This window comes from Colletotrichum fructicola (genome assembly GCF_000319635.2).
Source record: "Colletotrichum fructicola Nara gc5 chromosome Unknown KSG_Nara_v1_contig02, whole genome shotgun sequence".
In the NCBI taxonomy this organism is placed as follows: Eukaryota; Fungi; Ascomycota; class Sordariomycetes; order Glomerellales; family Glomerellaceae; genus Colletotrichum; species Colletotrichum fructicola.
The window spans coordinates 3,995,308-4,016,327 of NW_027094052.1; the positions used below are offsets into that span (position 1 = coordinate 3,995,308).

The 21,020-nt window shown below is 56.8% G+C and overlaps 4 protein-coding genes across 4 annotated transcripts; all 4 read left to right on the forward strand.

The window, feature by feature from the left end:
* Positions 1 to 2,658: 2,658 nt before the first annotated feature.
* On the forward strand, positions 2,659 to 3,998 carry gna-3 (Guanine nucleotide-binding protein alpha-3 subunit; the record flags this gene model as incomplete). Its single annotated transcript, XM_032022559.1, has 6 exons — positions 2,659 to 2,782; positions 2,850 to 3,195; positions 3,250 to 3,378; positions 3,429 to 3,558; positions 3,609 to 3,847; positions 3,899 to 3,998. The coding sequence occupies 6 exons, from the start codon at positions 2,659 to 2,661 to the stop codon at positions 3,996 to 3,998; spliced, it is 1,068 nt and encodes a 355-aa protein (XP_031880474.1).
* Positions 3,999 to 7,548: 3,550 nt separating this feature from the next.
* GPH1 (Glycogen phosphorylase) lies at positions 7,549 to 10,636 on the forward strand (the record flags this gene model as incomplete). Its single annotated transcript, XM_032022557.1, has 6 exons — positions 7,549 to 7,708; positions 7,948 to 8,268; positions 8,319 to 8,584; positions 8,633 to 10,059; positions 10,107 to 10,179; positions 10,229 to 10,636. The coding sequence occupies 6 exons, from the start codon at positions 7,549 to 7,551 to the stop codon at positions 10,634 to 10,636; spliced, it is 2,655 nt and encodes an 884-aa protein (XP_031880507.1).
* A 4,662-nt stretch (positions 10,637 to 15,298) lies between these two features.
* Positions 15,299 to 16,844, forward strand: CGGC5_v003860 (uncharacterized protein; the record flags this gene model as incomplete). Its single annotated transcript, XM_032022555.1, has 3 exons — positions 15,299 to 15,338; positions 16,219 to 16,259; positions 16,668 to 16,844. The coding sequence occupies 3 exons, from the start codon at positions 15,299 to 15,301 to the stop codon at positions 16,842 to 16,844; spliced, it is 258 nt and encodes an 85-aa protein (XP_031880478.1).
* A 362-nt stretch (positions 16,845 to 17,206) lies between these two features.
* Positions 17,207 to 18,589, forward strand: HOG1 (Mitogen-activated protein kinase HOG1; the record flags this gene model as incomplete). Its single annotated transcript, XM_032022553.1, has 6 exons — positions 17,207 to 17,310; positions 17,398 to 17,527; positions 17,581 to 17,724; positions 17,780 to 18,136; positions 18,187 to 18,449; positions 18,508 to 18,589. The coding sequence occupies 6 exons, from the start codon at positions 17,207 to 17,209 to the stop codon at positions 18,587 to 18,589; spliced, it is 1,080 nt and encodes a 359-aa protein (XP_031880545.1).
* Positions 18,590 to 21,020: the final 2,431 nt, after the last annotated feature.

Sequence of the window (21,020 nt, forward strand, 5' to 3'; positions counted from 1 at the left end):
AATTGATATCACAGGACCATGTGGGATGAGTGAGCAGCAGTCGGATGTCTCCAGGGCGGGCGGGCAGAGGGAGGGATGGATGGATGGATGGAAATAGAAGGGACCGCGACTGGCCCAGAAAAGTCCCGACCCAGGGTGGACACGCGAAGAATATGAACATGAACATGAACATGAACGAACATGGGGCCCGGAGACGACACTCGCTCGTGGACTTTGGGGGTCTCATTGCCTGTCCAATAAGAGGCGGTACGTACTGCAGGTTCTGATACTCAAATGCCATGCATGCGGTGGAGGGACAACACACTAAAACAAGTGGAGGCGATCCTGAGGTGTGCTGTGGAAAAGTACTTACCTAGGTACCTTACCCAGTCAAGCCACAAGAGAGACAGAGCTCTCTTTCTCTCTCTGCCTGCCATTGTAATTTGTATAGCGGCATTCAGTTTAGTCAAGTGCTCGAGGCAGCTTGGGCGGGGCGTTCCAAGCAGGGCGGGTACTTACTCCCGAGCATGTCTGGACCTTGAGGTGCTCTCCTCCTACCTTACCCAGGCAGGTACCTAGATTGTGAGATGTAAGACGACGTTGATGATGCGGATGCGATGCTCATGGCCCCCATGCTTCACTGTTCGGTCTGAGGCCAGGCACCCATCTCCCACCACCCACCACCCGTCCAGGAATCGGGCAACCTCGTCTTGCAACCTGGCAAAGCTGCAGCAATAGCAACAGGACGCTGACGCCTCGTCTCCCCGCCTGTAGATACCCTGTCTGGTTAGGTTGTCTGCCCGGCGTGCTGGCCATGTGCCAGACGGGCAGGTCCCAAGCATCTCTCACTCTCACTCTCTGCCCTGCCAATGTTCCAATCGTATCGCCCATCGTCAGTTGTCCTCCCGGGCATTTTGCGTTCCTCTCTTCCTCCTCCGGCAGGCCAAGCTGCTGAAGACAGACTACCGAGCTACCTTGCTGCGTGATACCTACATGGCCATCCGTACCTAATCTGCAAGGTATCCAATGTACAAGCCGGGTCCGTCAGGTATCAGACTTTGCGGACCCAGGACCCGACGGACGTGGACGGAGGGCGCTGCTGGACCCATTCATATCCGATCCACACACCACCACCCACGCTGCACGGCACACCTCACCAGCACCTCGCGCGCACCACCACAAACCAAACGCACACCCACCCGACCTCATTGGACCGTCGCGCCCTGGCCCCGGCCCTGTCCTCCCGTCTGCGGGCTGCTGCCAACCACTCACGTTCCCAGGTGCTGGTGGGTGTTGCTCTCTGCTCTGCTTGGGGGCGCAGGAAGAGAGAGGAGCAGCAGCAGCAGCAGAGAACAGACACCAGCAACAAGCAAGCATCAGAGAGTTCGGGTGCTAATAATTGCCTTGCCTACCTACCTTATCCCCGACGGCACGCATTGCTGAGGTGCAGGCTCTGCAGCGACTTGTAGCGGTGCCAAAGTGAAAGAAGGGGGAAAAAGTTACCGCTCTCTCTCTCTGTCTGACTCTCTGCCGCTACCCTACCTTACCTTAGCATCAACTTTACACTTTCCCGCCTCGTCAGAATTCCTTTTCCCCTCTACCCACCCACCAATTACCTGCGCCAGTCCGTCCGTCTCTTTCCTCTCTGGTGGCTGTCCTGTCGTTCTGCTGTGTGAAGTGACGCCGCGTTGTCTGCTGCTTTTTCCGATCGCTCGCACACTCTCGCACACACTCACTCTCTCTCACTCTCTGCATCACCACCTCCCACGCCCACGCCAATTCGTCAGCTTGTACCCGTACGCAGATCAGCACATCAGAGATCCGAACCGGGACACCAAAAGAGACCACCAGCCTGATCTCTGTCACATCAGCTCCCTGCTCCCCAACACTCCAACCACCCACCACAGATACCGTGGGCTGTGACAGCTGCCGAACGACCCTGACCCCGAATTGAACTGCCCGTGGCCTGCCCTGCAAGGCTCGGCTTCTCACTCGTCCACGTCCTCTCGCCCACGCCCAGCCCAGCCCACACCAGACGCTGCGCTCGCTCGCTCGCTGGGGACGGATGCCTTAGCTTGGGGCGCTCTACCAATTACCCGCCCGCCAGCGCTGTCGAGGTCCTTGTGATCCCCACATTTCTTCCTCCGACACTGTCCTTGCCCGCCTTCCCGGTCGCACTCACCACCACCACATCCACTACCACCACCATCTTCCGCTCCTTCGCACCACCACATCTCCCTCGATAGCTTCCGCTTGACCCCGACCTGGACGCCTTCCGCCCATCATCTCATCCATCGTCGCTTCCTTCGAAATCGAATTCTTGTCGCTCCCCATCAGAGTGCACCATTGCCGTGCCGTCGCCGATCGTCTCTCCACCCACCCAGCCTCCCCAGTACCCGACGCCTGCTGCTCGTTACCGCCGAGTCCTCCGCCCGCCGATTGAACAGCATCGATTCAACGGCACACTCACCGTGCTGGTCCCGGCTGCGAAACCTGCGACTTAATCAATACGACCTGCCGCATCTATTTAATATTACTATGGGCATCTAAAGTGCGTTCCTTGGACAACCACACACGACTTCTCTCGGACGTTTCGAGTCTGCGCTCGAGGACCGACGCCTACCAATCCGGTCATCATCTCGGTCACCGGCTTACCTGAAGCCTCACCACGCCGCCAAGATGGGTGCCTGTATGAGTTCGAACAATGAGGAGGTGGAACAGAAGAAGAAGAGCCAGGCCATCGACAGGCAACTAGAAGAGGACTCCAAGAGGTTACGAAGAGAATGCAAGATTCTCCTGCTCGGTAGGTGATGGTCGTGATGGGATTGATCGGGGGTGGTGTACGACAGGATGCTGACTGATTATCGAAGGATCCGGCGAAAGTGGAAAGTCGACCATTGTGAAACAGATGAAAATCATTCACTTGAAGGGCTACTCCGAAGATGAGCTGTACAACTACAGACCGACCGTCTTCAAGAACTTGGTCGAGTGCGCAAAAGCCGTCATCCAGGCGATGCGACAGTTCGACATCGAACCCGTCATCGAGGAAAACAAGGCCTACGCCACATTTTTGATGGAATACACCGCCGAGTCCGGGCCTCAGGCGAACATCGACCCCCAAATCGGCATCGCCATCCAGTCAATATGGAGCGATCCGGCAAGGGAACAGCTCATGGAGAGGCAAACCGAGTTTTATCTGATGGATTCCGCAGAATAGTGAGACGCCCTCCAACTGACATGGTGTCGTAGGACGCGGCTAACAGACAACAGCTTCTTCCAAGAAGTCATGCGCATCGTCGTACCGGACTATCTCCCAAACGAGATGGACGTTCTCCGCGCGAGAACAAAGACGACCGGTATCTACGAGACGAGATTCCAAATGGGCCAGCTCAGCATACAGTGAGTCGCGGACCGCCCGTGCACCGCCCGACAGAGCTAACTATCGCCAGCATGTTTGACGTGGGCGGCCAGCGAAGCGAAAGGAAGAAGTGGATTCACTGCTTCGAAAACGTCACATCCATCATCTTTTGCGTAGCCTTGAGCGAGTACGACCAGGTCCTGCTCGAGGAGAGCAGTCAGGTACGCCGAAATTGGTGCCGTCTGTCTGACGCGTGCTAACCGTGTCGCAGAACCGAATGATGGAGAGCTTGCTCCTGTTCGACTCCGTCGTCAACTCCAGATGGTTCATGCGGACCAGCATCATCCTGTTCCTCAATAAGGTCGATATCTTCAAGCAGAAGCTTGGGCGGTCACCGCTGGGCAACTACTTCCCGGACTACTCGGGCGGCAACGACGTGAACAAGGCGGCCAAGTATCTGCTGTGGCGCTTTAATCAAGTAAACAGAGCACACCTGAATCTATATCCCCAGTAAGTTATAGCGTCATCGTTTCGGCGGGCGGGGGGCTAATCAGAGGGCAGCCTGACTCAAGCAACCGACACATCGAATATCCGACTAGTGTTTGCGGCAGTAAAGGAGACGATTCTCAACAACGCCCTGCGAGACTCGGGAATCCTATGAGAGACGAGACGCCACAGCGATCACCGGGCTTGATCAGCCGAAATTTCCTTAATGTTTAGATTCATCTCCTCTGTTGCAGGTCAGCGTTTTACAGCATTGCCGGGCGTTGTGGGCGGCACTTCGTTTGGATGGCGTTCACTCTGGTTTTTCGCTCGCTTTCTACGGCTACCAGTCGAACGATAAGCGATAGCGGTCGGTGGTTGGGGGCCTAATGCGACAGCGGCAATTCCGTTCATTTGCATTGCAGAACAAATTGCTTTTCAGTCAGGGGCATCCGCAACCGGTGTGCTGCACGCCCCGAGCGGAGAGAACCGGGGAGAAAGCACGAGAGAAGGACGAAAAAAAAGCAAGCCGTCTTCTGGAGTACGGATACGGGAAGTGAAAGTTTGCAGACGAAGTGATGAAGGGACCCGTTCGCGATTGGGACGGTGGGCTAGTGTTGGGAAAGCAACAACTGCATCCATCATCTCGCAAGGAAAGCCATGAGTTACGGAAACCGTGGTGCAGAGCAGCGACAGCTATATATGATGGGGGCGTTCTTATGTGAGAAGCAAGAAGTCATATATTGGGATTTTTCAACTGTACGACGCTGTGCGGCTCAAGTGACACGCTGTTGGTGGCATTTGCTCATTGCAAAAACGTGGTGCGGGTTCGTCCGGGTCCGTCCCCCTTCGCGTTGGACACGATTGAGATGAAGCTTGGTCGGTCAGCACGCAGCAGATGCGAGGCGGCGACAAGGCCTTCCCGGTACACTTGTCAGGAGGTTGGGGAGATGTGGAGATGCGCCTTTTACTCTAGATGGTCGGCTTGAGGCTGGGCACATTTTTTTTGTATACTATATCGTCTTAATCACGCAAGGCTGTGGTGCTCTGCTGGAAGCGGTGCATTTGTTTCTCTCAAGTCACATTTCACTTTTGTTTATTCGCGTGAATGGGTTCTTCAGGCGCGACGACAGGGGTTGAGATACGGATGAGGTGACGCGGTGCATGCAGACCTTGGATTCGTCAATTCGTGATATCACCAATGTATGTGATATCGGGCGGCCGAGTCGGACAATTGGACAATTGACGAGAGGGTGAGATGGATAAATGGCATTGTGATGTACCTATGGAATGGAATGGCAACGCACGGGAGGGGCGAGAGAAGCATCAGGTGATGTCTGGGTGGATTGCAGCAGCAGCAGCAGCAGCAGCGTATTGCATTGCATTCCGACTGGCGTATGTCGTGCTCTATCAGAGTTTCTGCTGGACGACAGAAAAGGCGGGGAGCCGGCGGTCGACGTCGTCTGTCCCAGCCAATGGCGCGCCGGCTGGCGATGGACACTCGATGGAGAGGGCATGCAGGGCAATGGAGACCGACGAGGAACAACAGGACGGAGAGCCCGTACGAATATCGTATTTCTGTGAAAGTGGCCACTATCGTGACAGAGCTGGGGAGACGAGACTTGACAGAGAACCGGGAAAGTCGGGGCCGCCAACTGTCAGTCTTGCGTTCTCCAGTGTTCCATGCTCCACCGGGCGTGGAGTGTGTGTTCAGTGTCTTTTTTACCCCAGGCCGTTGGCGCCGTGTCAAGCTGTGGAACTCAAGGTCTGGCAATTTGGTTGGTGATTTGGGCACCTACTAATGAACCTGGGCCCTCGCCGGGGTACGGTACGGTACGGGACGGGTGCTGGAATTCTTCGCCAATGGGTCGTTGCCGGGAGGCGGCAGGTATGGCGGGCAAGCAGCACGGCAACGAAGGCGAAGACGAGAGCTATTGGAATTGAGGCTTTGGTTGGTTCCCAGGACGATTTCGGTTGGGCAAGGGTGTTAAGGTAGTTCGCCGGAGATATGCGCGTTGACGACTCGACTTACACATACGAGCCGCGCGAGTTTGAGCTGCGCGTCCCCCGGTACTTTCGCCGCAGGGAGGTAGACATTCACCGGATTGCCTTTCCAGGTCGTCCCGACACGGCCAAGCTGTTCGCCGCGAAGCAGCTTCGCCTTGTTCCTGTTCTTGCCCTTGTTCTCGGTCGGTTCGCCGGGGGTGATAGCGGTGGGAGACACAGCTGGGCGAGGTGGGAGGTGGGAGCTATCCTGGCAAACTGGCCAAAGGCCCATTCCTAGTGCGCCTCAAGATGCAGCACTGGGTAGCTTGGGTACCTAGGTGCCGCATTCTTGCGCTACTGCATGAGGAAAGGCCATTGTGCGTGGAAGCACCTCACGACCTCATGTCTTGACCGGACTGGCAGTCGCGGTGTGTCTTTCTCTGTGCTGCGACCCGGCATCCCTGTCGCGCTACACTGCCTTAGCTCCAGGTCGGCGTCGCTGCTAATAGCTGCTGCCGTGTCTCTGCTGCTGCTGTTGGTGCTGCTGTTGCTTCCCCCGCATTCTGTTGCTATGCGGCAAGCAAGTGTTCACTGCTGCTGCATCTGCTCGGCGCGGTTTCACCAGCAAGAGGGAGATGCTTGTCCGGCCTGCTCCCCTCAATTCCCTGTGGTGAGGTCATATCAGGCGTTTTGTGTTTTTCTCGGTGTTGTTGCAGGCCAGACCGGGCCAGATTGCCAGACAAGACCTTGATGGAGACAGAAACGGGGTCAGATCCATCGCGTCGTTGATGGGTGTGCGGGTTGTCAGATCAGATCAGTCCATCCATGCCCAGGCCGTCCATGCCAGGCCAGGACCGCAACTTGGGGCCTGTGTTTGATGTGCAACATGACGGCTACCTTGCCTTGGTTTGTGCGAGAGCAGGTCTGCGTGCCTTTGGCTGTACCTGCCTGGCAAATTGGATGCCATGCTGCATTGCCTTCCCATCTCGAGAAAGGCGCTTTGTATCTTCCCATCACATCTGCGTCTCGTCTTGTACCTTCTGACCGCTGGCCAAACATGCCATGGCCCATGGCTGACTACCTGCCTCCCACTAGCCATGGCTCATGAATGATACCTTCCCGTCTCTTTCTTAAGCTCCCTCCCTCCCCCTCTCTCCCGGTCTGGAAGTCTCCTCCTCCTTCTACCCCTCCCCCTCTTCCCCTCCTCTTCTCAGAGTCCAAAAGCTTGCGGTGCTTCAGGTCTTCCCCCGTCACACCTTGCTTCTGCCTCTGCTTCGTCTTCTCCTCGCTGAGCTAGCTGCATCTGTTACGAACCTCTTGCGACGATACCTGCAGTCCAATCGCCATCATCATCGCTATAACTCCCATTCGACGCCGAAGATACCTCCATCTTCAGCCGAGAGACGCGCTCCATTGGCGTTTCGCTGACTACGAATCCCGGCAGCCCCGTGGTGGACTGAGGTTCAGGCACCGCCAGCAGCACCCCGCTCTTCTCCCCACTAACATCCTGGGCGAATCCTGACGTACGTCCCGTCGGCTCCGCTGTCAGTCGAGTCTGGACCTCGTCCTCTCCTCGCTTTGCATGCTCCCAGCCGAGTCGTGTGTTTCGACTCACGTCCCGAGAGTTCGCCATAGCTAACACGACGGCAGCAGGTTTCCGAGGTGATTGTGGCCTGAATTCGAGCCATTCGAGTCTGTGACTGCTCAATCCCTTGCCTTCTACGTTTACACGTACAAACAAAATGTCGGACACCAAGAGCTTGCCCACGCGGGAGCGTCGCCCGTCCATGGGTGCCCCCATCGTCGACATCCAGGGCTCCGTCGGTCCTGCTGGCATCTCCCGCCCCAAGCACAAGCGAACCTTTACCGGCTTCGGTGCTGGCGAGATCAAGAGCGTCGAGGGTGAGTTTTCCCGCCCGCCTCCCCCATTCAATGGCACGCGTTGCCATGTGCCCGCGGCCCTGTGGGTGAGCTTTGGCAGCTCTCGTGGAGCTTGGAGGGGCAGCTCTCAGCCCGGGCTGCCCGCCCCAAAATACCCCGCACTGATCAGCGGGAGCTCCATCACGCCACATCCACAGCCCCAGTAGCTTCGTCCCCCTAGCACATGCCTGCAGCTCACTCGGCTAACCGTCTCTGAATAGCTTCCATCCCTGAGCCCCAGCGCGAAGCATGGAACAAAGCCAAGGCTGCTCCCTTCAAGACCAAGGAGGAGTTTGAGACGGATGTAGTCCGCCATGTCGAGACCACTCTCGCCCGTAGCATGTTCAACTGCGACGAGACGGCTGCGTACTCTGCCGCCAGTCTGGCCTTCCGCGACCGTCTGGTCAAGGAGTGGAACAAGACCCAGCAGCGCCAGACCCTCGTCGACGGAAAGCGTGTCTACTACCTCTCTCTGGAGTTTCTCATGGGCCGTGCCCTCGACAATGCCATGCTCAACGTCGGACTGAAGGATGTTGCCAAGGGTGAGTGCTGCATATCGATGTGCAGACAGAAAGGGGCTAACAGCGCATAGCTGGTCTTGACGACCTCGGCTTCCGCATCGAGGATGTCATTGAGCAGGAGCACGACGCTGCCCTCGGAAACGGTGGCCTCGGTCGATTGGCCGCCTGCTTCCTCGACAGTCTTGCTTCCCTCAACTTTCCCGCCTGGGGCTACGGCCTGAGGTACAGGTACGGTATCTTCAAGCAGGAGATTATCGACGGCTACCAAGTCGAGGTGCCCGACTACTGGCTTGACTTTAACCCCTGGGAGTTCCCTCGCCAGGACGTGACGGTCGACGTGAGTCAAGCCAGTCACACGCTCAAAGACGCATACTGACCCTCCAAGATCCAATTCTACGGCCACGTTCAAAAATCAACCGACGCCAACGGCAAGACGGTTGCCAGCTGGGAGGGCGGCGAGACGGTCACGGCCGTCGCCTACGACGTGCCCATCCCGGGCTACGCCACCCCGTCCACGAACAATCTGCGTCTGTGGTCCAGCAAGGCTGCCAGCGGCGAGTTTGACTTCCAAAAATTCAACAGCGGTGACTACGAAAACTCGGTCGCCGACCAGCAGCGTGCTGAGACGATCAGCGCCGTCCTCTACCCCAACGACAACCTGGAGCGTGGAAAGGAGCTCCGCCTGAAGCAGCAATACTTCTGGGTGGCCGCGTCCCTCTACGACATTGTCCGTCGTTTCAAGAAGTCCAAACGCCCCTGGAGGGAGTTCCCCGACCAGGTCGCCATCCAGCTGAACGACACGCACCCTACGCTGGCCATTGTCGAGCTCCAGCGCATCCTTGTCGACCTCGAGAAGCTCGAGTGGGATGAGGCGTGGAACCTCGTCACGGCCACGTTTGGCTACACCAACCACACCGTCCTGCCCGAGGCCCTCGAGAAGTGGCCCGTCGGTTTGGTCCAGCACCTGCTGCCCAGACACCTGCAGATCATTTACGACATCAACCTCTTCTTCCTCCAGAGCGTCGAGAAGATGTTCCCCAACGACCGTGACATCCTCGGACGGGTCTCGATCATAGAAGAGTCGCAGCCCAAGATGGTCCGCATGGCCTTCTTGGCCATTGTCGGCTCCCACAAGGTCAACGGTGTCGCCGAGCTGCACTCGGACCTCATCAAGACGACAATCTTCAAGGACTTTGTCAACATCTACGGCCCCGACAAGTTCACCAACGTCACAAACGGCATCACCCCGAGACGCTGGCTGCACCAGGCCAACCCCCGCCTGTCGGAGCTCATTGCTTCCAAGACGGGCGGCCACGAGTTCCTCAAGGACCTCACCCAGCTGAACAAGCTCGAGCTCAGCATCGACGACCAGCAGTTCCGCAAGGAGTGGGCGGAGATCAAGTACGCCAACAAGGTACGCTTGGCCAAGTACATCAAGACCACGACGGGCGTCAGTGTCAATCCCGCCGCGCTCTTCGACGTCCAGGTCAAGAGAATCCACGAGTACAAGCGCCAGCAGATGAACATCTTTGGCGTCATCCACCGATACCTGACGCTCAAGGCCATGTCTCCCGAGGACCGCAAGAAGGTGGCGCCGCGCGTCTCCATCTTTGGTGGAAAGGCTGCCCCCGGCTACTGGATGGCCAAGCAAATCATTCACCTGGTCAACAACGTTGGCGCTGTCGTCAACAAGGACGAGGAGATTGGTGACTTGCTCAAGGTCATCTTCCTCGAGGACTACAACGTCAGCAAGGCCGAGATGATTATCCCCGCCTCCGACTTGAGCGAGCACATTTCAACCGCCGGCACTGAGTGAGTAGCCTCCGAGCTTCGGACTGATAGAGACTAACACCACACAGGGCTTCGGGAACGAGCAACATGAAGTTTGTGCTCAACGGCGGTCTCATTATCGGAACATGCGACGGTGCCAACGTAAGTAGTATGCTACAAGTCTGGACGATCAGTGCTGAAACCAGATTAGATTGAAATCACCCGCGAGATTGGCGAGAGCAACATCTTCCTCTTTGGCAACCTGGCCGAGGATGTCGAGGATCTCCGCCATGCACACACCTACGGTTCCCACTCGATCGACGAGAACCTTGCCAAGGTCTTCTCGGCGATTGAGCAGAGCACCTTTGGCTCGCCGTCCGACTTCCAGGCCCTCATCTCGGCCGTCCGCGACCACGGCGACTACTACCTCGTCTCGGACGACTTCAACAGCTACATTGAGACGCACCACCTCGTCGATGAGGCGTACAAGAACCAGGAGGAGTGGATCACCAAGTCCATCACCAGCGTGGCCCGCATGGGTTTCTTCAGCAGTGACCGTTGCATCAACGAGTACGCAGAGGAGATTTGGAACGTCGAGCCTCTCAAGGTTGACGAGTAGACGAATACACTTTGAATACATGAGACAGACCGGGGCCGGTAGATGATGGTCGGTTAGGCGCGGACAAAACCAAATACCTACTGCACTTTGACTCCTAGGAAAGCGCTGCAGAAACACCAGTGCTAGATAATATCTTTTCTTTGTATAGGCTATCAAGTATCTAAAGCCCGAGTCCTGAAACTCTTGTCCAATGCAGACGTTGAAGTGTGTGTGTGTAGTGACTCGACTGTGTGCAACGTCGACTCAGTTATTGCAGACACGGAAGGATTACGGGAGCGGGAAGACGTGAGCGTTGACACTGTTTGGGCAGGGGTTGGGAACGGCGGGGCGCTATTTAGCTTCAGTGACGTAATTATGCCGCAAGGTGGGCGTCGTTTTTGATGACGAGAAATCCACCTCGGAACAAGTTGAACATGGGCAGATGGGGCGGGTACCGGTACCACGCCGTGAACGCCATCCTGAGCTACGAGAATGTGACCATGGATAGAGGCGGTCAGTCGCGTTCTAGAAAGTCAATGGGTGCGCATTCTGCATGTTCCAGACTTTCAGAGGCCGCGGGATGAGAGACTGCCAAACAACCAAGAAGCTGCAAAGCCTCTGGTATGGGATGCCTACCTATGGCAGTGAGCATGTCGGTCCGGGAGACATGGTCCGGAAAGACGAGGGCAAGGGTCGTCTAAGGGGGGGGGACTGAAAAAAATCAAGGGACCAAGGAACCCAAACACCCCCAGCCCTGCCAGATGCAGGATGACATCAGAGGAACGACAGGAACGGGATGCTTGGAAGAAAAGGGTCCCTGGAACGCAACAGCGGCAGCAGTAGCAGCAGAAAAAAAAAGTTGTGTGAACTCGAGGCGTGTGTGTGTGTGTGTGTGTGTGTTCCGGCCGGCAACGGAATGGGGGCCGTGGTGGGGTGTTTGGGTGTCACTCGAGGTTGTCTTCTGTAATGATTCGTGCGTTGAAGTTATTTCGGACGTGGATGTATGTATGCCTTGGTTTTTGAGCAGTGAGAGGAGAGAGAGAGTCAGTCAGTCAGTGTCACGGTGAAGGTTTTTTCTTCTTCTTTTGCAGTCCGTCTTGACGGAGGCGGGAGCCGTCGTAAAGGGGTATTTGGGGTCTTTGGGGTCTTGAGAAGTCTCGTGGTCTGCGGCGAGGCGTTCGACGGTGCCGTGGTGAGGCTTGAGGCTTCGCGCTACGCTTTCCAGGCGGACGGTCGACGACGCTATGGGTTTGCACGCGGCCATGCGCCCATCGAGATCTGGCGTCGTTCCGTTTGGATTTACCCAGCAGAGAGGGGATCGTCAGTTCGGCAGAGGCAGCAGAGTTCAGGGTCCCTTTTCGAAGGGGTCCTTGGACGGAGCCTTTTGGTGGCCGGTGGTTCGTCACGGCGTACGTGAATGCGTGTGGTTGGGGCAGAAGTAAATCTGGCAACCGACTCCCACCAATGCCCAGCATCTGCGCATGTTGAAAGTGTATTCCTGCGGTCCCCTATTCTTTTCTGGACCTGATCAGCATCCATCATCATCATCGTCCCGGGATAGCATCACCGGAAAGGATTACTTACAGGTTGACCCCTGGGGAGGGGAACCACAGGAGCCCCATCGGCTGGATCTTGCTTCGTTGTGAGATGGACCCCTTTTTTCCCTGCTGGTGCCGGTGCCGAGCCAGGGCATATGTCACGACTTTTTTCGTTTACGACTCCATGATGACGGGCGTTGGACGTAAGGACCGAGTCTGCGTACGCAAGCCGCTCGCTTGGTATTGCCCACCCGAGGACGGGATGTACATGCGGTGGTACTCGGCAGGCAGGGCGGGGGCCATCGGACGGAGCATGCGTCGGCCCTCAACGTTATCTGGTGGACGGGGACGGAACGGACATGGAGCGCTGGCGGAACGGAAGACGGCCAGAACGGAGCTTCAGCAGTCGAGTCGTGGAACCGGTTCAATATGTGTGTCTGCCAGAGCAGCTTGCTCTGCGTGGCATGGGCGATCGACGACTCTAACATGACTGAGATGAATCGGCTGGGCGCCGTGAATTATACTGCACAAAAGGACACGACTTGGTCGAAAGAGGAATGGACCGAGGCTTGCCCCAAGAACTCGGTCAGCCGGTGCGCGGCTCTAGCCTAGATTTGCCCATCAGACGGGGGGTCGTGGGAGAATTTCGTGAGCCCTCTCACACTCTCAGTGTTCCAAGGCGAGCCGAGCGGCAGACGATAAAAATGGTGAAATGCGCGCTGCGGAGGTATGTCCAGCTACAGCAGGTAATGCGCTGAACTGGCACATTTAGGCCGGCCTAGAACATGCGGCTGTCGGGCTCTAGAGTCGCAGAAGCTCTCGTGACGGGAAGTTTTGGGGGCCCTTTTCTTTTGGCGTCGTGGGAACACTGAAGGAAAAAGCTGCTGTGCGTCCAATACGGTGGGCGGTCCAATAAGGTCGAAAGGCATACACCCCCCTCTGGCGCAACCTCGCGCTGCCGGGGGCCACCGTCTGCTGCGTTTCACCGATCCTCGCCCTTGCTGTCGATGTTCGGTTAAAGAGGAGACGGTCAGGGCCTGGAATCAGATCGGGGGCCCTTAATGAGATGGAGGTACTGTTTCGGTGGGCGCTTGGTGAGGAGTGTACCTGCGTCGCGGTATGCGTAGTGGGATCGTGATTCCTCTGAAGCCTGAGGAGCCCTTTGGATGGTGAGCGGCTAAGGCAGGCTGTCAGAGGGAGGGAAACGCTAGAGCAAACGCCAGAGCCTGGAAGGGCCAGATGGAGTCGCAGGAGGAGGCACTGGACTCTCTGGAGAGCAGCTCACTGGAGGGCGCACCGTCGGGGGGGTGGCAGGGGGCTGCGGGACGGGGACACTGAGGTGGAGAGTTGGGAGGACACACGCCCCCCTTCCTGGCGCGGCGACAGCGCAGACCATCCCGTCCCACGCATCCATGGACCATGGCCATCCCAGCACGTCGGCCATCTCGATGCGATCGCGAAATGACGTCACTGGCCATGGTGGGGTTTGGGAGACTCGGAGTCTGTTTTTCTCTGCTGGCCCCATGCTACCTATGCTGCTAGCAGTGGTGTCCCAGGCCAGGCCACAGAGAGAGCAACCGCGGTGCACACACGCACGCAAACACCCCCCGGACTGAATTGGAGCCTTGGAGCTTGCTGCTACGGGATGGTTTCGTGGTTGGGCGGCCGGGAATCAGTCCGGTTCGACTGACACGACTGGATAGGTCTGGGCAAGGTGCAAACTAGGTTGTCAGGTATGCGTGCTGCGTCCCGCGTCCCCCATCAGCGGTGAGTGGACGGGGGAGATACCGCCGCCGCGAGCAACAATGAAATGCAGGCACAGGTACAGACAGGCGCGGTGCGCTCGCATTGGCACATGCAACGTGACAGAGACGGAGTTGCCGCGCGAAGAATATGGGTAAAACATGAGATCGACCATGGGAATTACCACTCGGCGCTCTCTGCACGCAAAGTCAACAACGACCTGAGAAAAGGTTAGTTACCGCGTTGCCTTTTGTCTCCTAATCCGTGATGCCGGGAAACAGAGTCGATCGGCCGATGCGAGTTGCAAGGGGACAACCCTGAAGTTGGTGTTGTAGGCACCGCATAGTATGGAGGGTGGTGTGTGTGTGCTGCCCGCGGACACCACCGCAGCGACGGCACCGTAATGGTTGGACAGCCGTTCACCGTCTTCTCAACGGGGGGCTTGGCCTGGGCAGCATCCAGGATCGATCGTGGAAAGCGGGAAACGGCAGAAGTGCGTCGAGCAAAACATGGCATTTCTGAGAATCAATGGTGGACATTTGGAGGGGCTGTGGTTGGGTGGGCTGGCCGGCGCATCCAATTATGCTGTCACGATGCAAGGCCGCCGCCTTCGATTCCGATCGTTTTGAGCAATGTCCGATGTCCATGCTGCATGGCCCAGGCAGGCAGGGCAGGCAGGTTGGCAAGGAGGATCCAAAACACCATGTCTCTGTCTATCCCGCCTCGCTTGATGCAGCGCCGCTGCTAACCACGGGCAGCGATGTGAATGAGCAGGCCGGCCTGTGACTCGTCCGTCAGTCTGTTAGTCCGTCCGAAGCTGCTGATGATCCCGGGCCGCATCGAAGAGAAGAGACAGCAAGAGAGGGGAAGGAATGGGCGGCTGAGAGCATGCAAGGCGAGCCATGGCATTGTTGCAAATTCCCACCCTTTTCGGGATTCTCGTGGGCTCATATTCGTGCCGTGGCGGGCTGGAATAAGATGGGCTTGTAGTGCCGCTGATGCTCAGACCATTCCATGCACCGGCGCTCGTGACACACGCCCTGGTTGTTGTCTCTCGGCGCGAGTTGGATATCGGCCGCGTTATTGCAATTCGATGCTTGCCGGCTCCTGCTAGCCGGGCCAACTGCGCGTTCGTCTGCCTCCTCGTTGCCCAGTCTGTCCATCCCGTGTTTCTCTCATTCCCCTTTCCTCTCGAGAGGCCAGAAGAGCGCAAGACAGAGACAGACAGAGGCGGCCAAGGTTCGCGGGATCAGACATTGATAAACAGGCAACTTCAGACAAGTTGAAAACAGCCTGATGTCTGGTTTGGCTGGCTTCTCGTCTCCCGATCTCGCCCTCTCGTCGGACGTTTCTCTCCATTGGATCTGATTTGACATCTCTTGGTTCGGCACCACCTTGTGCTATGTGCTTGGCTCGGGGCTACTTTTGCTGGGCAGAAAACGGTACGCCGGGCCCCGTTCTGTCGTCGTTTCGCCCAGTGAGAGCTGCCGCAGCTGACATTACTGTACCTCTGCTGTGTACTGTGGCCCGTCTGGGACAATTGACCGTTCCAATTCCCGTTCCCTTCCACCACACACCCCCCTCCCCGCAGGTACCTCGCAGCAGTACCCTTGCCCACCCAGGTACACCACCTTACACTCCTGAGCAAGCCTAGGCGGAGTGGGCAGCTCCTTTCCCGGGCTCTCTCTCCCACGCTTCACGGTTCAACACACCTCAGAAGCATCACCAAGCTGTGTCTGTCTGCCAGCCAGCAAGTCCAGCGTGTGCTTTCCCTGCTTGCACCCCTCACCCCCTCCCCCCATCCGCTCCGCTGAGTATCCCAGGTCAAGGCCCTTTCTGGAACAATTAAAAACCACTTCCCCCTCCACGCTGAAGCCGTCGTGTCTGTCCTGGTCCTGATTCTGCTCGATCTTACACTCTTCCAGACTTAATCACAAGCATCTCTAGCCCCCTCACCTCTCTCAGAGACAAGAAAAACAACCACGAACAAACGCGGAACCGCAGCGGCACCTCGACTCGACAACACACCCTGTCAACGAGTTGTTGTAGATCTACCTCACGCTCTCACCGCGAAGGCAACCAGAGCAGACGACGGCGACGACTGATCGACATTCGTGCGGACTTGCTGCTTGCTGCATTCTCCACGTGCGCCCGCCACTTGCACCGCCCATATCCAACTACGGCCATCTTTTGGTTCGAGCTTCCCTGCTACCGGACTTGAACCCGGCGAACAGACGGTCTGGACTATTGGAACAAGAGAAGACAGAGAAAGACTCTGAAGAGCCCAAAAAAAAAAAAAAAAAAAAAAAAGGAGAGCAACAGAGAAGGACATTTTGGAAACGCCATCCACGGTAATTGCGCAGGTAAGCTATCCAATTGTGCTAGTATCACAAACTGGTTGCTCAGTTCAACACACCCCCGTCAATTTCCCCAAACAAGCCAGCCCCATCTTGTACCGCGGCCGCGCCCTCGACATAGAGTTGCCCATGTAGCAAATGGCGTCCCTACGTTATGCAAAAGCGAAGGACGGCCTGTAGGGTAGGGGGGAGGGGGCCAGCCGGGCAAAGCAGACGTCACGGACAGAAAACCAGGTTTCTCTTGTTTTTTTTCTTCGGTCGCTCTGCTCTGCTCTGCTTTGCTGTGGTTCGCTTTGTTGCCCCGACTTCCGTAATTCACTACTACCAGTTGTACTGCTGCTCCTTGCACAAGTTTAAAGAGAGACGGGAGGAAGAGAGCGCGCTCGCTAATGCCGTCGCCACGGTGTGCAATAGGTTGCTTTCCAGATCCCAGCAAAACGCCAGAGCCTGAGCCAGTCTAGACGTGTGTGTGCACCTGCTGCCACTTTCGTTACCCCGCCGCCTTTTGCACGCCTCGACCAGGTCCTCCTCTTCTTCCTCGCCCTGGACGCCCCGCCGAACAGTCGCCCCTCCTGCGAAACAATTCCTTGAAGCTCGCTCCCCGCCGTCACTGGTTCCCTTTTCAAACCCGGCCAACTCCAGCGTCCTCCGCCCGTCATCCCTCCCTCCAGCTACACCATCGCATTTTAACCGCAAACCCCCCTCGGTCGATATCAAAGCATCGCTCTATTCGACTTGGTTCGTTTTGTCCGTTTATTCCCTCATCACCGCAACGAAAGGAAAAAAGTGCAACCAGAGCATAATCTGTTCCGTCGATCTCCCGACAGCCGGTCTCCTGCTCCACGACCCCTCACACCCTTCCCTCTAGTTCTCGACAGCCGCCCATCGCCAAACTCTCCCTTTTGTTCACCACACACAACAGACCCGATCGCGAAGATCGACCATCGCACAAAATGGCGGAATTCATCAGAGCACAAATCTTTGGTACGACCTTTGAGATCACCTCACGGTACTCGGACCTGCAACCCGTAGGCATGGGCGCCTTCGGTCTCGTTTGGTTAGTCTGAGAAGTCTGCGTCGCAGCGGCTGCGAGTGTCGCTGCGAGCCTCCCATCATCTTGCTGACACGACGTTTCTGCTGCCAGCTCCGCCCGTGACCAGCTCACCAACCAGAATGTCGCCGTCAAGAAGATCATGAAGCCCTTCAGCACCCCGGTGCTCGCCAAGCGCACATACAGAGAGCTCAAGCTGCTCAAGCACCTCAGGCACGAGAACGTATGTTGCGGGTAGTAGTTGTCAACCATCGGGCAGGCTCTAACACGCAGCAGGTCATCTCCCTGAGCGACATCTTCATCTCTCCCCTCGAGGATATCTACTTTGTCACAGAGCTGCTGGGCACCGACTTGCACAGGCTACTCACCTCCAGGCCCTTGGAGAAGCAGTTCATTCAGTACTTCCTCTATCAGATTATGGTATGCTTCCGCTCTCTCTGTAGCACCCGACGCCAATATGCTGACCCCGTCGCAGCGCGGATTGAAATACGTCCACTCCGCTGGAGTTGTTCACCGTGACCTGAAGCCCAGCAACATCCTCGTGAACGAGAACTGCGATTTGAAGATTTGCGACTTCGGCCTCGCTCGTATCCAGGACCCCCAGATGACCGGCTACGTCTCGACGAGATACTACCGTGCCCCCGAAATCATGCTCACGTGGCAAAAGTACGACGTCGAGGTTGATATCTGGAGCGCGGGATGCATCTTTGCCGAGATGCTCGAGGGCAAGCCTCTCTTCCCCGGAAAGGACCATGTCAACCAGTTCTCCATCATCACTGAGCTGCTCGGCACTCCCCCCGACGATGTTATCAACACTATTGCTAGCGAAAACGTGAGTGAGCCATCATGTCGTGAGATGCCTAGAAGTTAACCACCCCACAGACCCTCCGCTTCGTCAAGTCGCTCCCCAAGCGCGAGAGGCAACCCCTGAAGAACAAATTTAAGAATGCCGACCCGTCGGCCATCGACCTCTTGGAGAGGATGCTCGTCTTCGACCCCAAGAAGAGAGTAACGGCCACCGAGGCGCTCTCGCACGACTACCTCGCCCCCTACCACGACCCCACCGATGAGCCCGTGGCTGAGGAGAAGTTCGACTGGAGCTTCAACGACGCCGATCTGCCAGTGGACACTTGGAAGATCATGATGTATGTCGCCCCGAGCACGCACTGACACTGATTCGAATGCTAACACGGCCTTTCACAGGTACTCTGAGATACTCGACTACCATAATGTGGACGCGGCAACTCAGCAGATGGAGCAGGAGCAGCAATTCAACGGGCAATAGACGACGGCGCAATTTTTTTTAAAAAAAAAGGAAAGGGGGGCCTAGCGAGGACAAATAGGAGCGAGGAGGCTATGATACCACGCAAAACCTGATGGGACGTGTTTCCAGTACATTCACACACACTGCCTTGGTGTTCGGAAGACGGGTTCGATTTTTGTAACGTTGACACAATGCAGAGGGCCAACAGTATACGCGATAAAGGAAATGGCATGCATCTCGGAGGTGTTTTTATCTTTTTATGTTTCCTTCAAACCATGTTGTAACGGCATTTCCTTTTTCCTTTCTGTCTCTGGGGGACCCTCAACTGTTAGATGATAGCCCGCGGCATTGAGGACGGTGGTGTGAGGCAGCAAAGGGTCTCCAGGCCCTGGGAAGACGACTATACCTATCGAACGAACACGAATAGCCATGGCGGAGTTGTAATCACCAGAGAGGGCTGTGGGGGAAGCCCATCTGGAACGATGAATGGCGCAACGGTAGAGTCGGCGAGAAGAATAGAAGAAACCGTGAAAACACCCAATGGCTGTGATCTACCGCATCGGTGCTGATGCTCCGGCTACACCGAGTGATGCATCGGCCGATCGGGCCTACGGTGAAGTCTCGCGGGGGTCGCACGGCAGCATGTGCCGCAGACCGCCTCATCGACAATCTGACTCGGTTCAGTTGGATTCGTCGCAAACCATTTACCACTGATGGAGATCAATTTTTACTTCATCTGACTGCGAACCAGCCGGCCGTCAGAGTCAGTTGCAAGGAAGTCACTGGACGAAAAGGAGGGTCGCCACATCACGGCGAGGTAGCATTGGATGAGATGGGACGGCGCGGGAAGAGATGCGACTGATTCAACGAGGAGGGAGATTCTGGGAATCCCATCCCATTCCAAGGTTCATGCAATGCAAGACACGCTGGCGGTGCTCGTAGGCGGAGGCGGGTGTACGTGGTTCTTTTGCCTCTTCCGGGAACGAGGTTTTTGCCTCCCAGACATTTCTCTGCCGTCGGTAGGAGTGCACTCCGGGGGGCTTCCGCGCATGGCGGGCGGCATGGAACTGGGTTTCTGGCTTCCAGAAGGTCGACACAAGTCCTGACAATCCCTTCTAACGCGACGGGAATGGCTCATTGTGAGAGTGAGCTTGCCCGTGGCATGTAGATGTGCACTACGGACACAACGACGCGCATTCGATTGGACCGGTGACGGGTGGTCGGTGCTCCGTGCATGGTTGACGTGTCTCTGGGGTGGGCCATGTAGCTCGGCCGGCTCTTGGCGCTACGCCGGTTGGGGGCAAAGCGATTAACACTCAATGCCAGCCCGTGATGCTGATCGTGAGAGGTGCATGTCAATTGAAACGATGCTATTCTCGTGGAATTCACAGCAGCCGGTTGATTAAGCTGCTTGGCCTGGCTGTGTTCAAGATGATACCCCCAAGACTTACAGGTGGCAGCGGCCGGCCCGTGCAAGACCCTGGACTGGTCTCACGACACGTGATCTCCAGACGTATCATGTCACTGTCCGAGGCGCCTGCCAACGCTGCAACCCCGGCACTGGTTGTCTGTGGTTCTAGAACGAGTTGCTTCAGAGATTGCCGCGGGGTTCATTTTGGGCGTGCTTCTCGAATCCCTGAGTGAACCACCACCTCCGGCCGAGGTGGGACGAGCAGCATTGTTTTTTCAAATGAGACGAAATTTCGATGCCGAGGGGTTCGTGAGGTGAGGGCAGAAAATTGAAATAAAGAGTGGAAGTGGTAATAAAGTATTACTTACAGAGATGCCTTAGCGCATTAGCACTAATTCAACAACTCATCGACCCCCGAACCCCCCAAGACTAACAAGGTGCAAGGTACCGCCGTGTCGTCTGCTGGGCCCTTACCCACCACGACAACACGTCCTCGACTCTCTCATCTCATCTCCCCTCCCTATCTCGCATTCTCTTCTCCTCTGGCTGTCCGCAAGAGGCGAATTGCTCCCGTCTTCAGCTCTGCAGCCCTCGTTCGGCTCTCGTGTAAGCCAGCCGTCGCTTACTGCTCGCTCCTCGTTCCGCAATTCGTTCACACCAGCCAGCGAATCAACCACGCGAGACGCCGGCGGTGCGACACCCCGACCTTTACAGCTCATCAACACACGCGCACACGCGCGCGCTGGTCGAGCCAGACGACCGCCGTCACCGCTTCTCCAAGCTGGCCCTCTTCCCGCTCTGAGCGAATCCCACCAACGACACTGCCAACTGTGACCCCGATTGCCACGAAAGGCACAGGAGAAGCGTTATAAGAAGACCGCCGTTAATCCACCACTCCTCTTAATCGTTGACCTCCGCTGCGAGACGGGGTCAATTGCTTTTTGGATACGGCTCCCCTTGACCGTTGTGTGTCTCACTTCCGCCCCTCTTCTGAGTGGACAGCGCTCGATACTACGTCAGAACAAGCCCCTCACGTTGGCG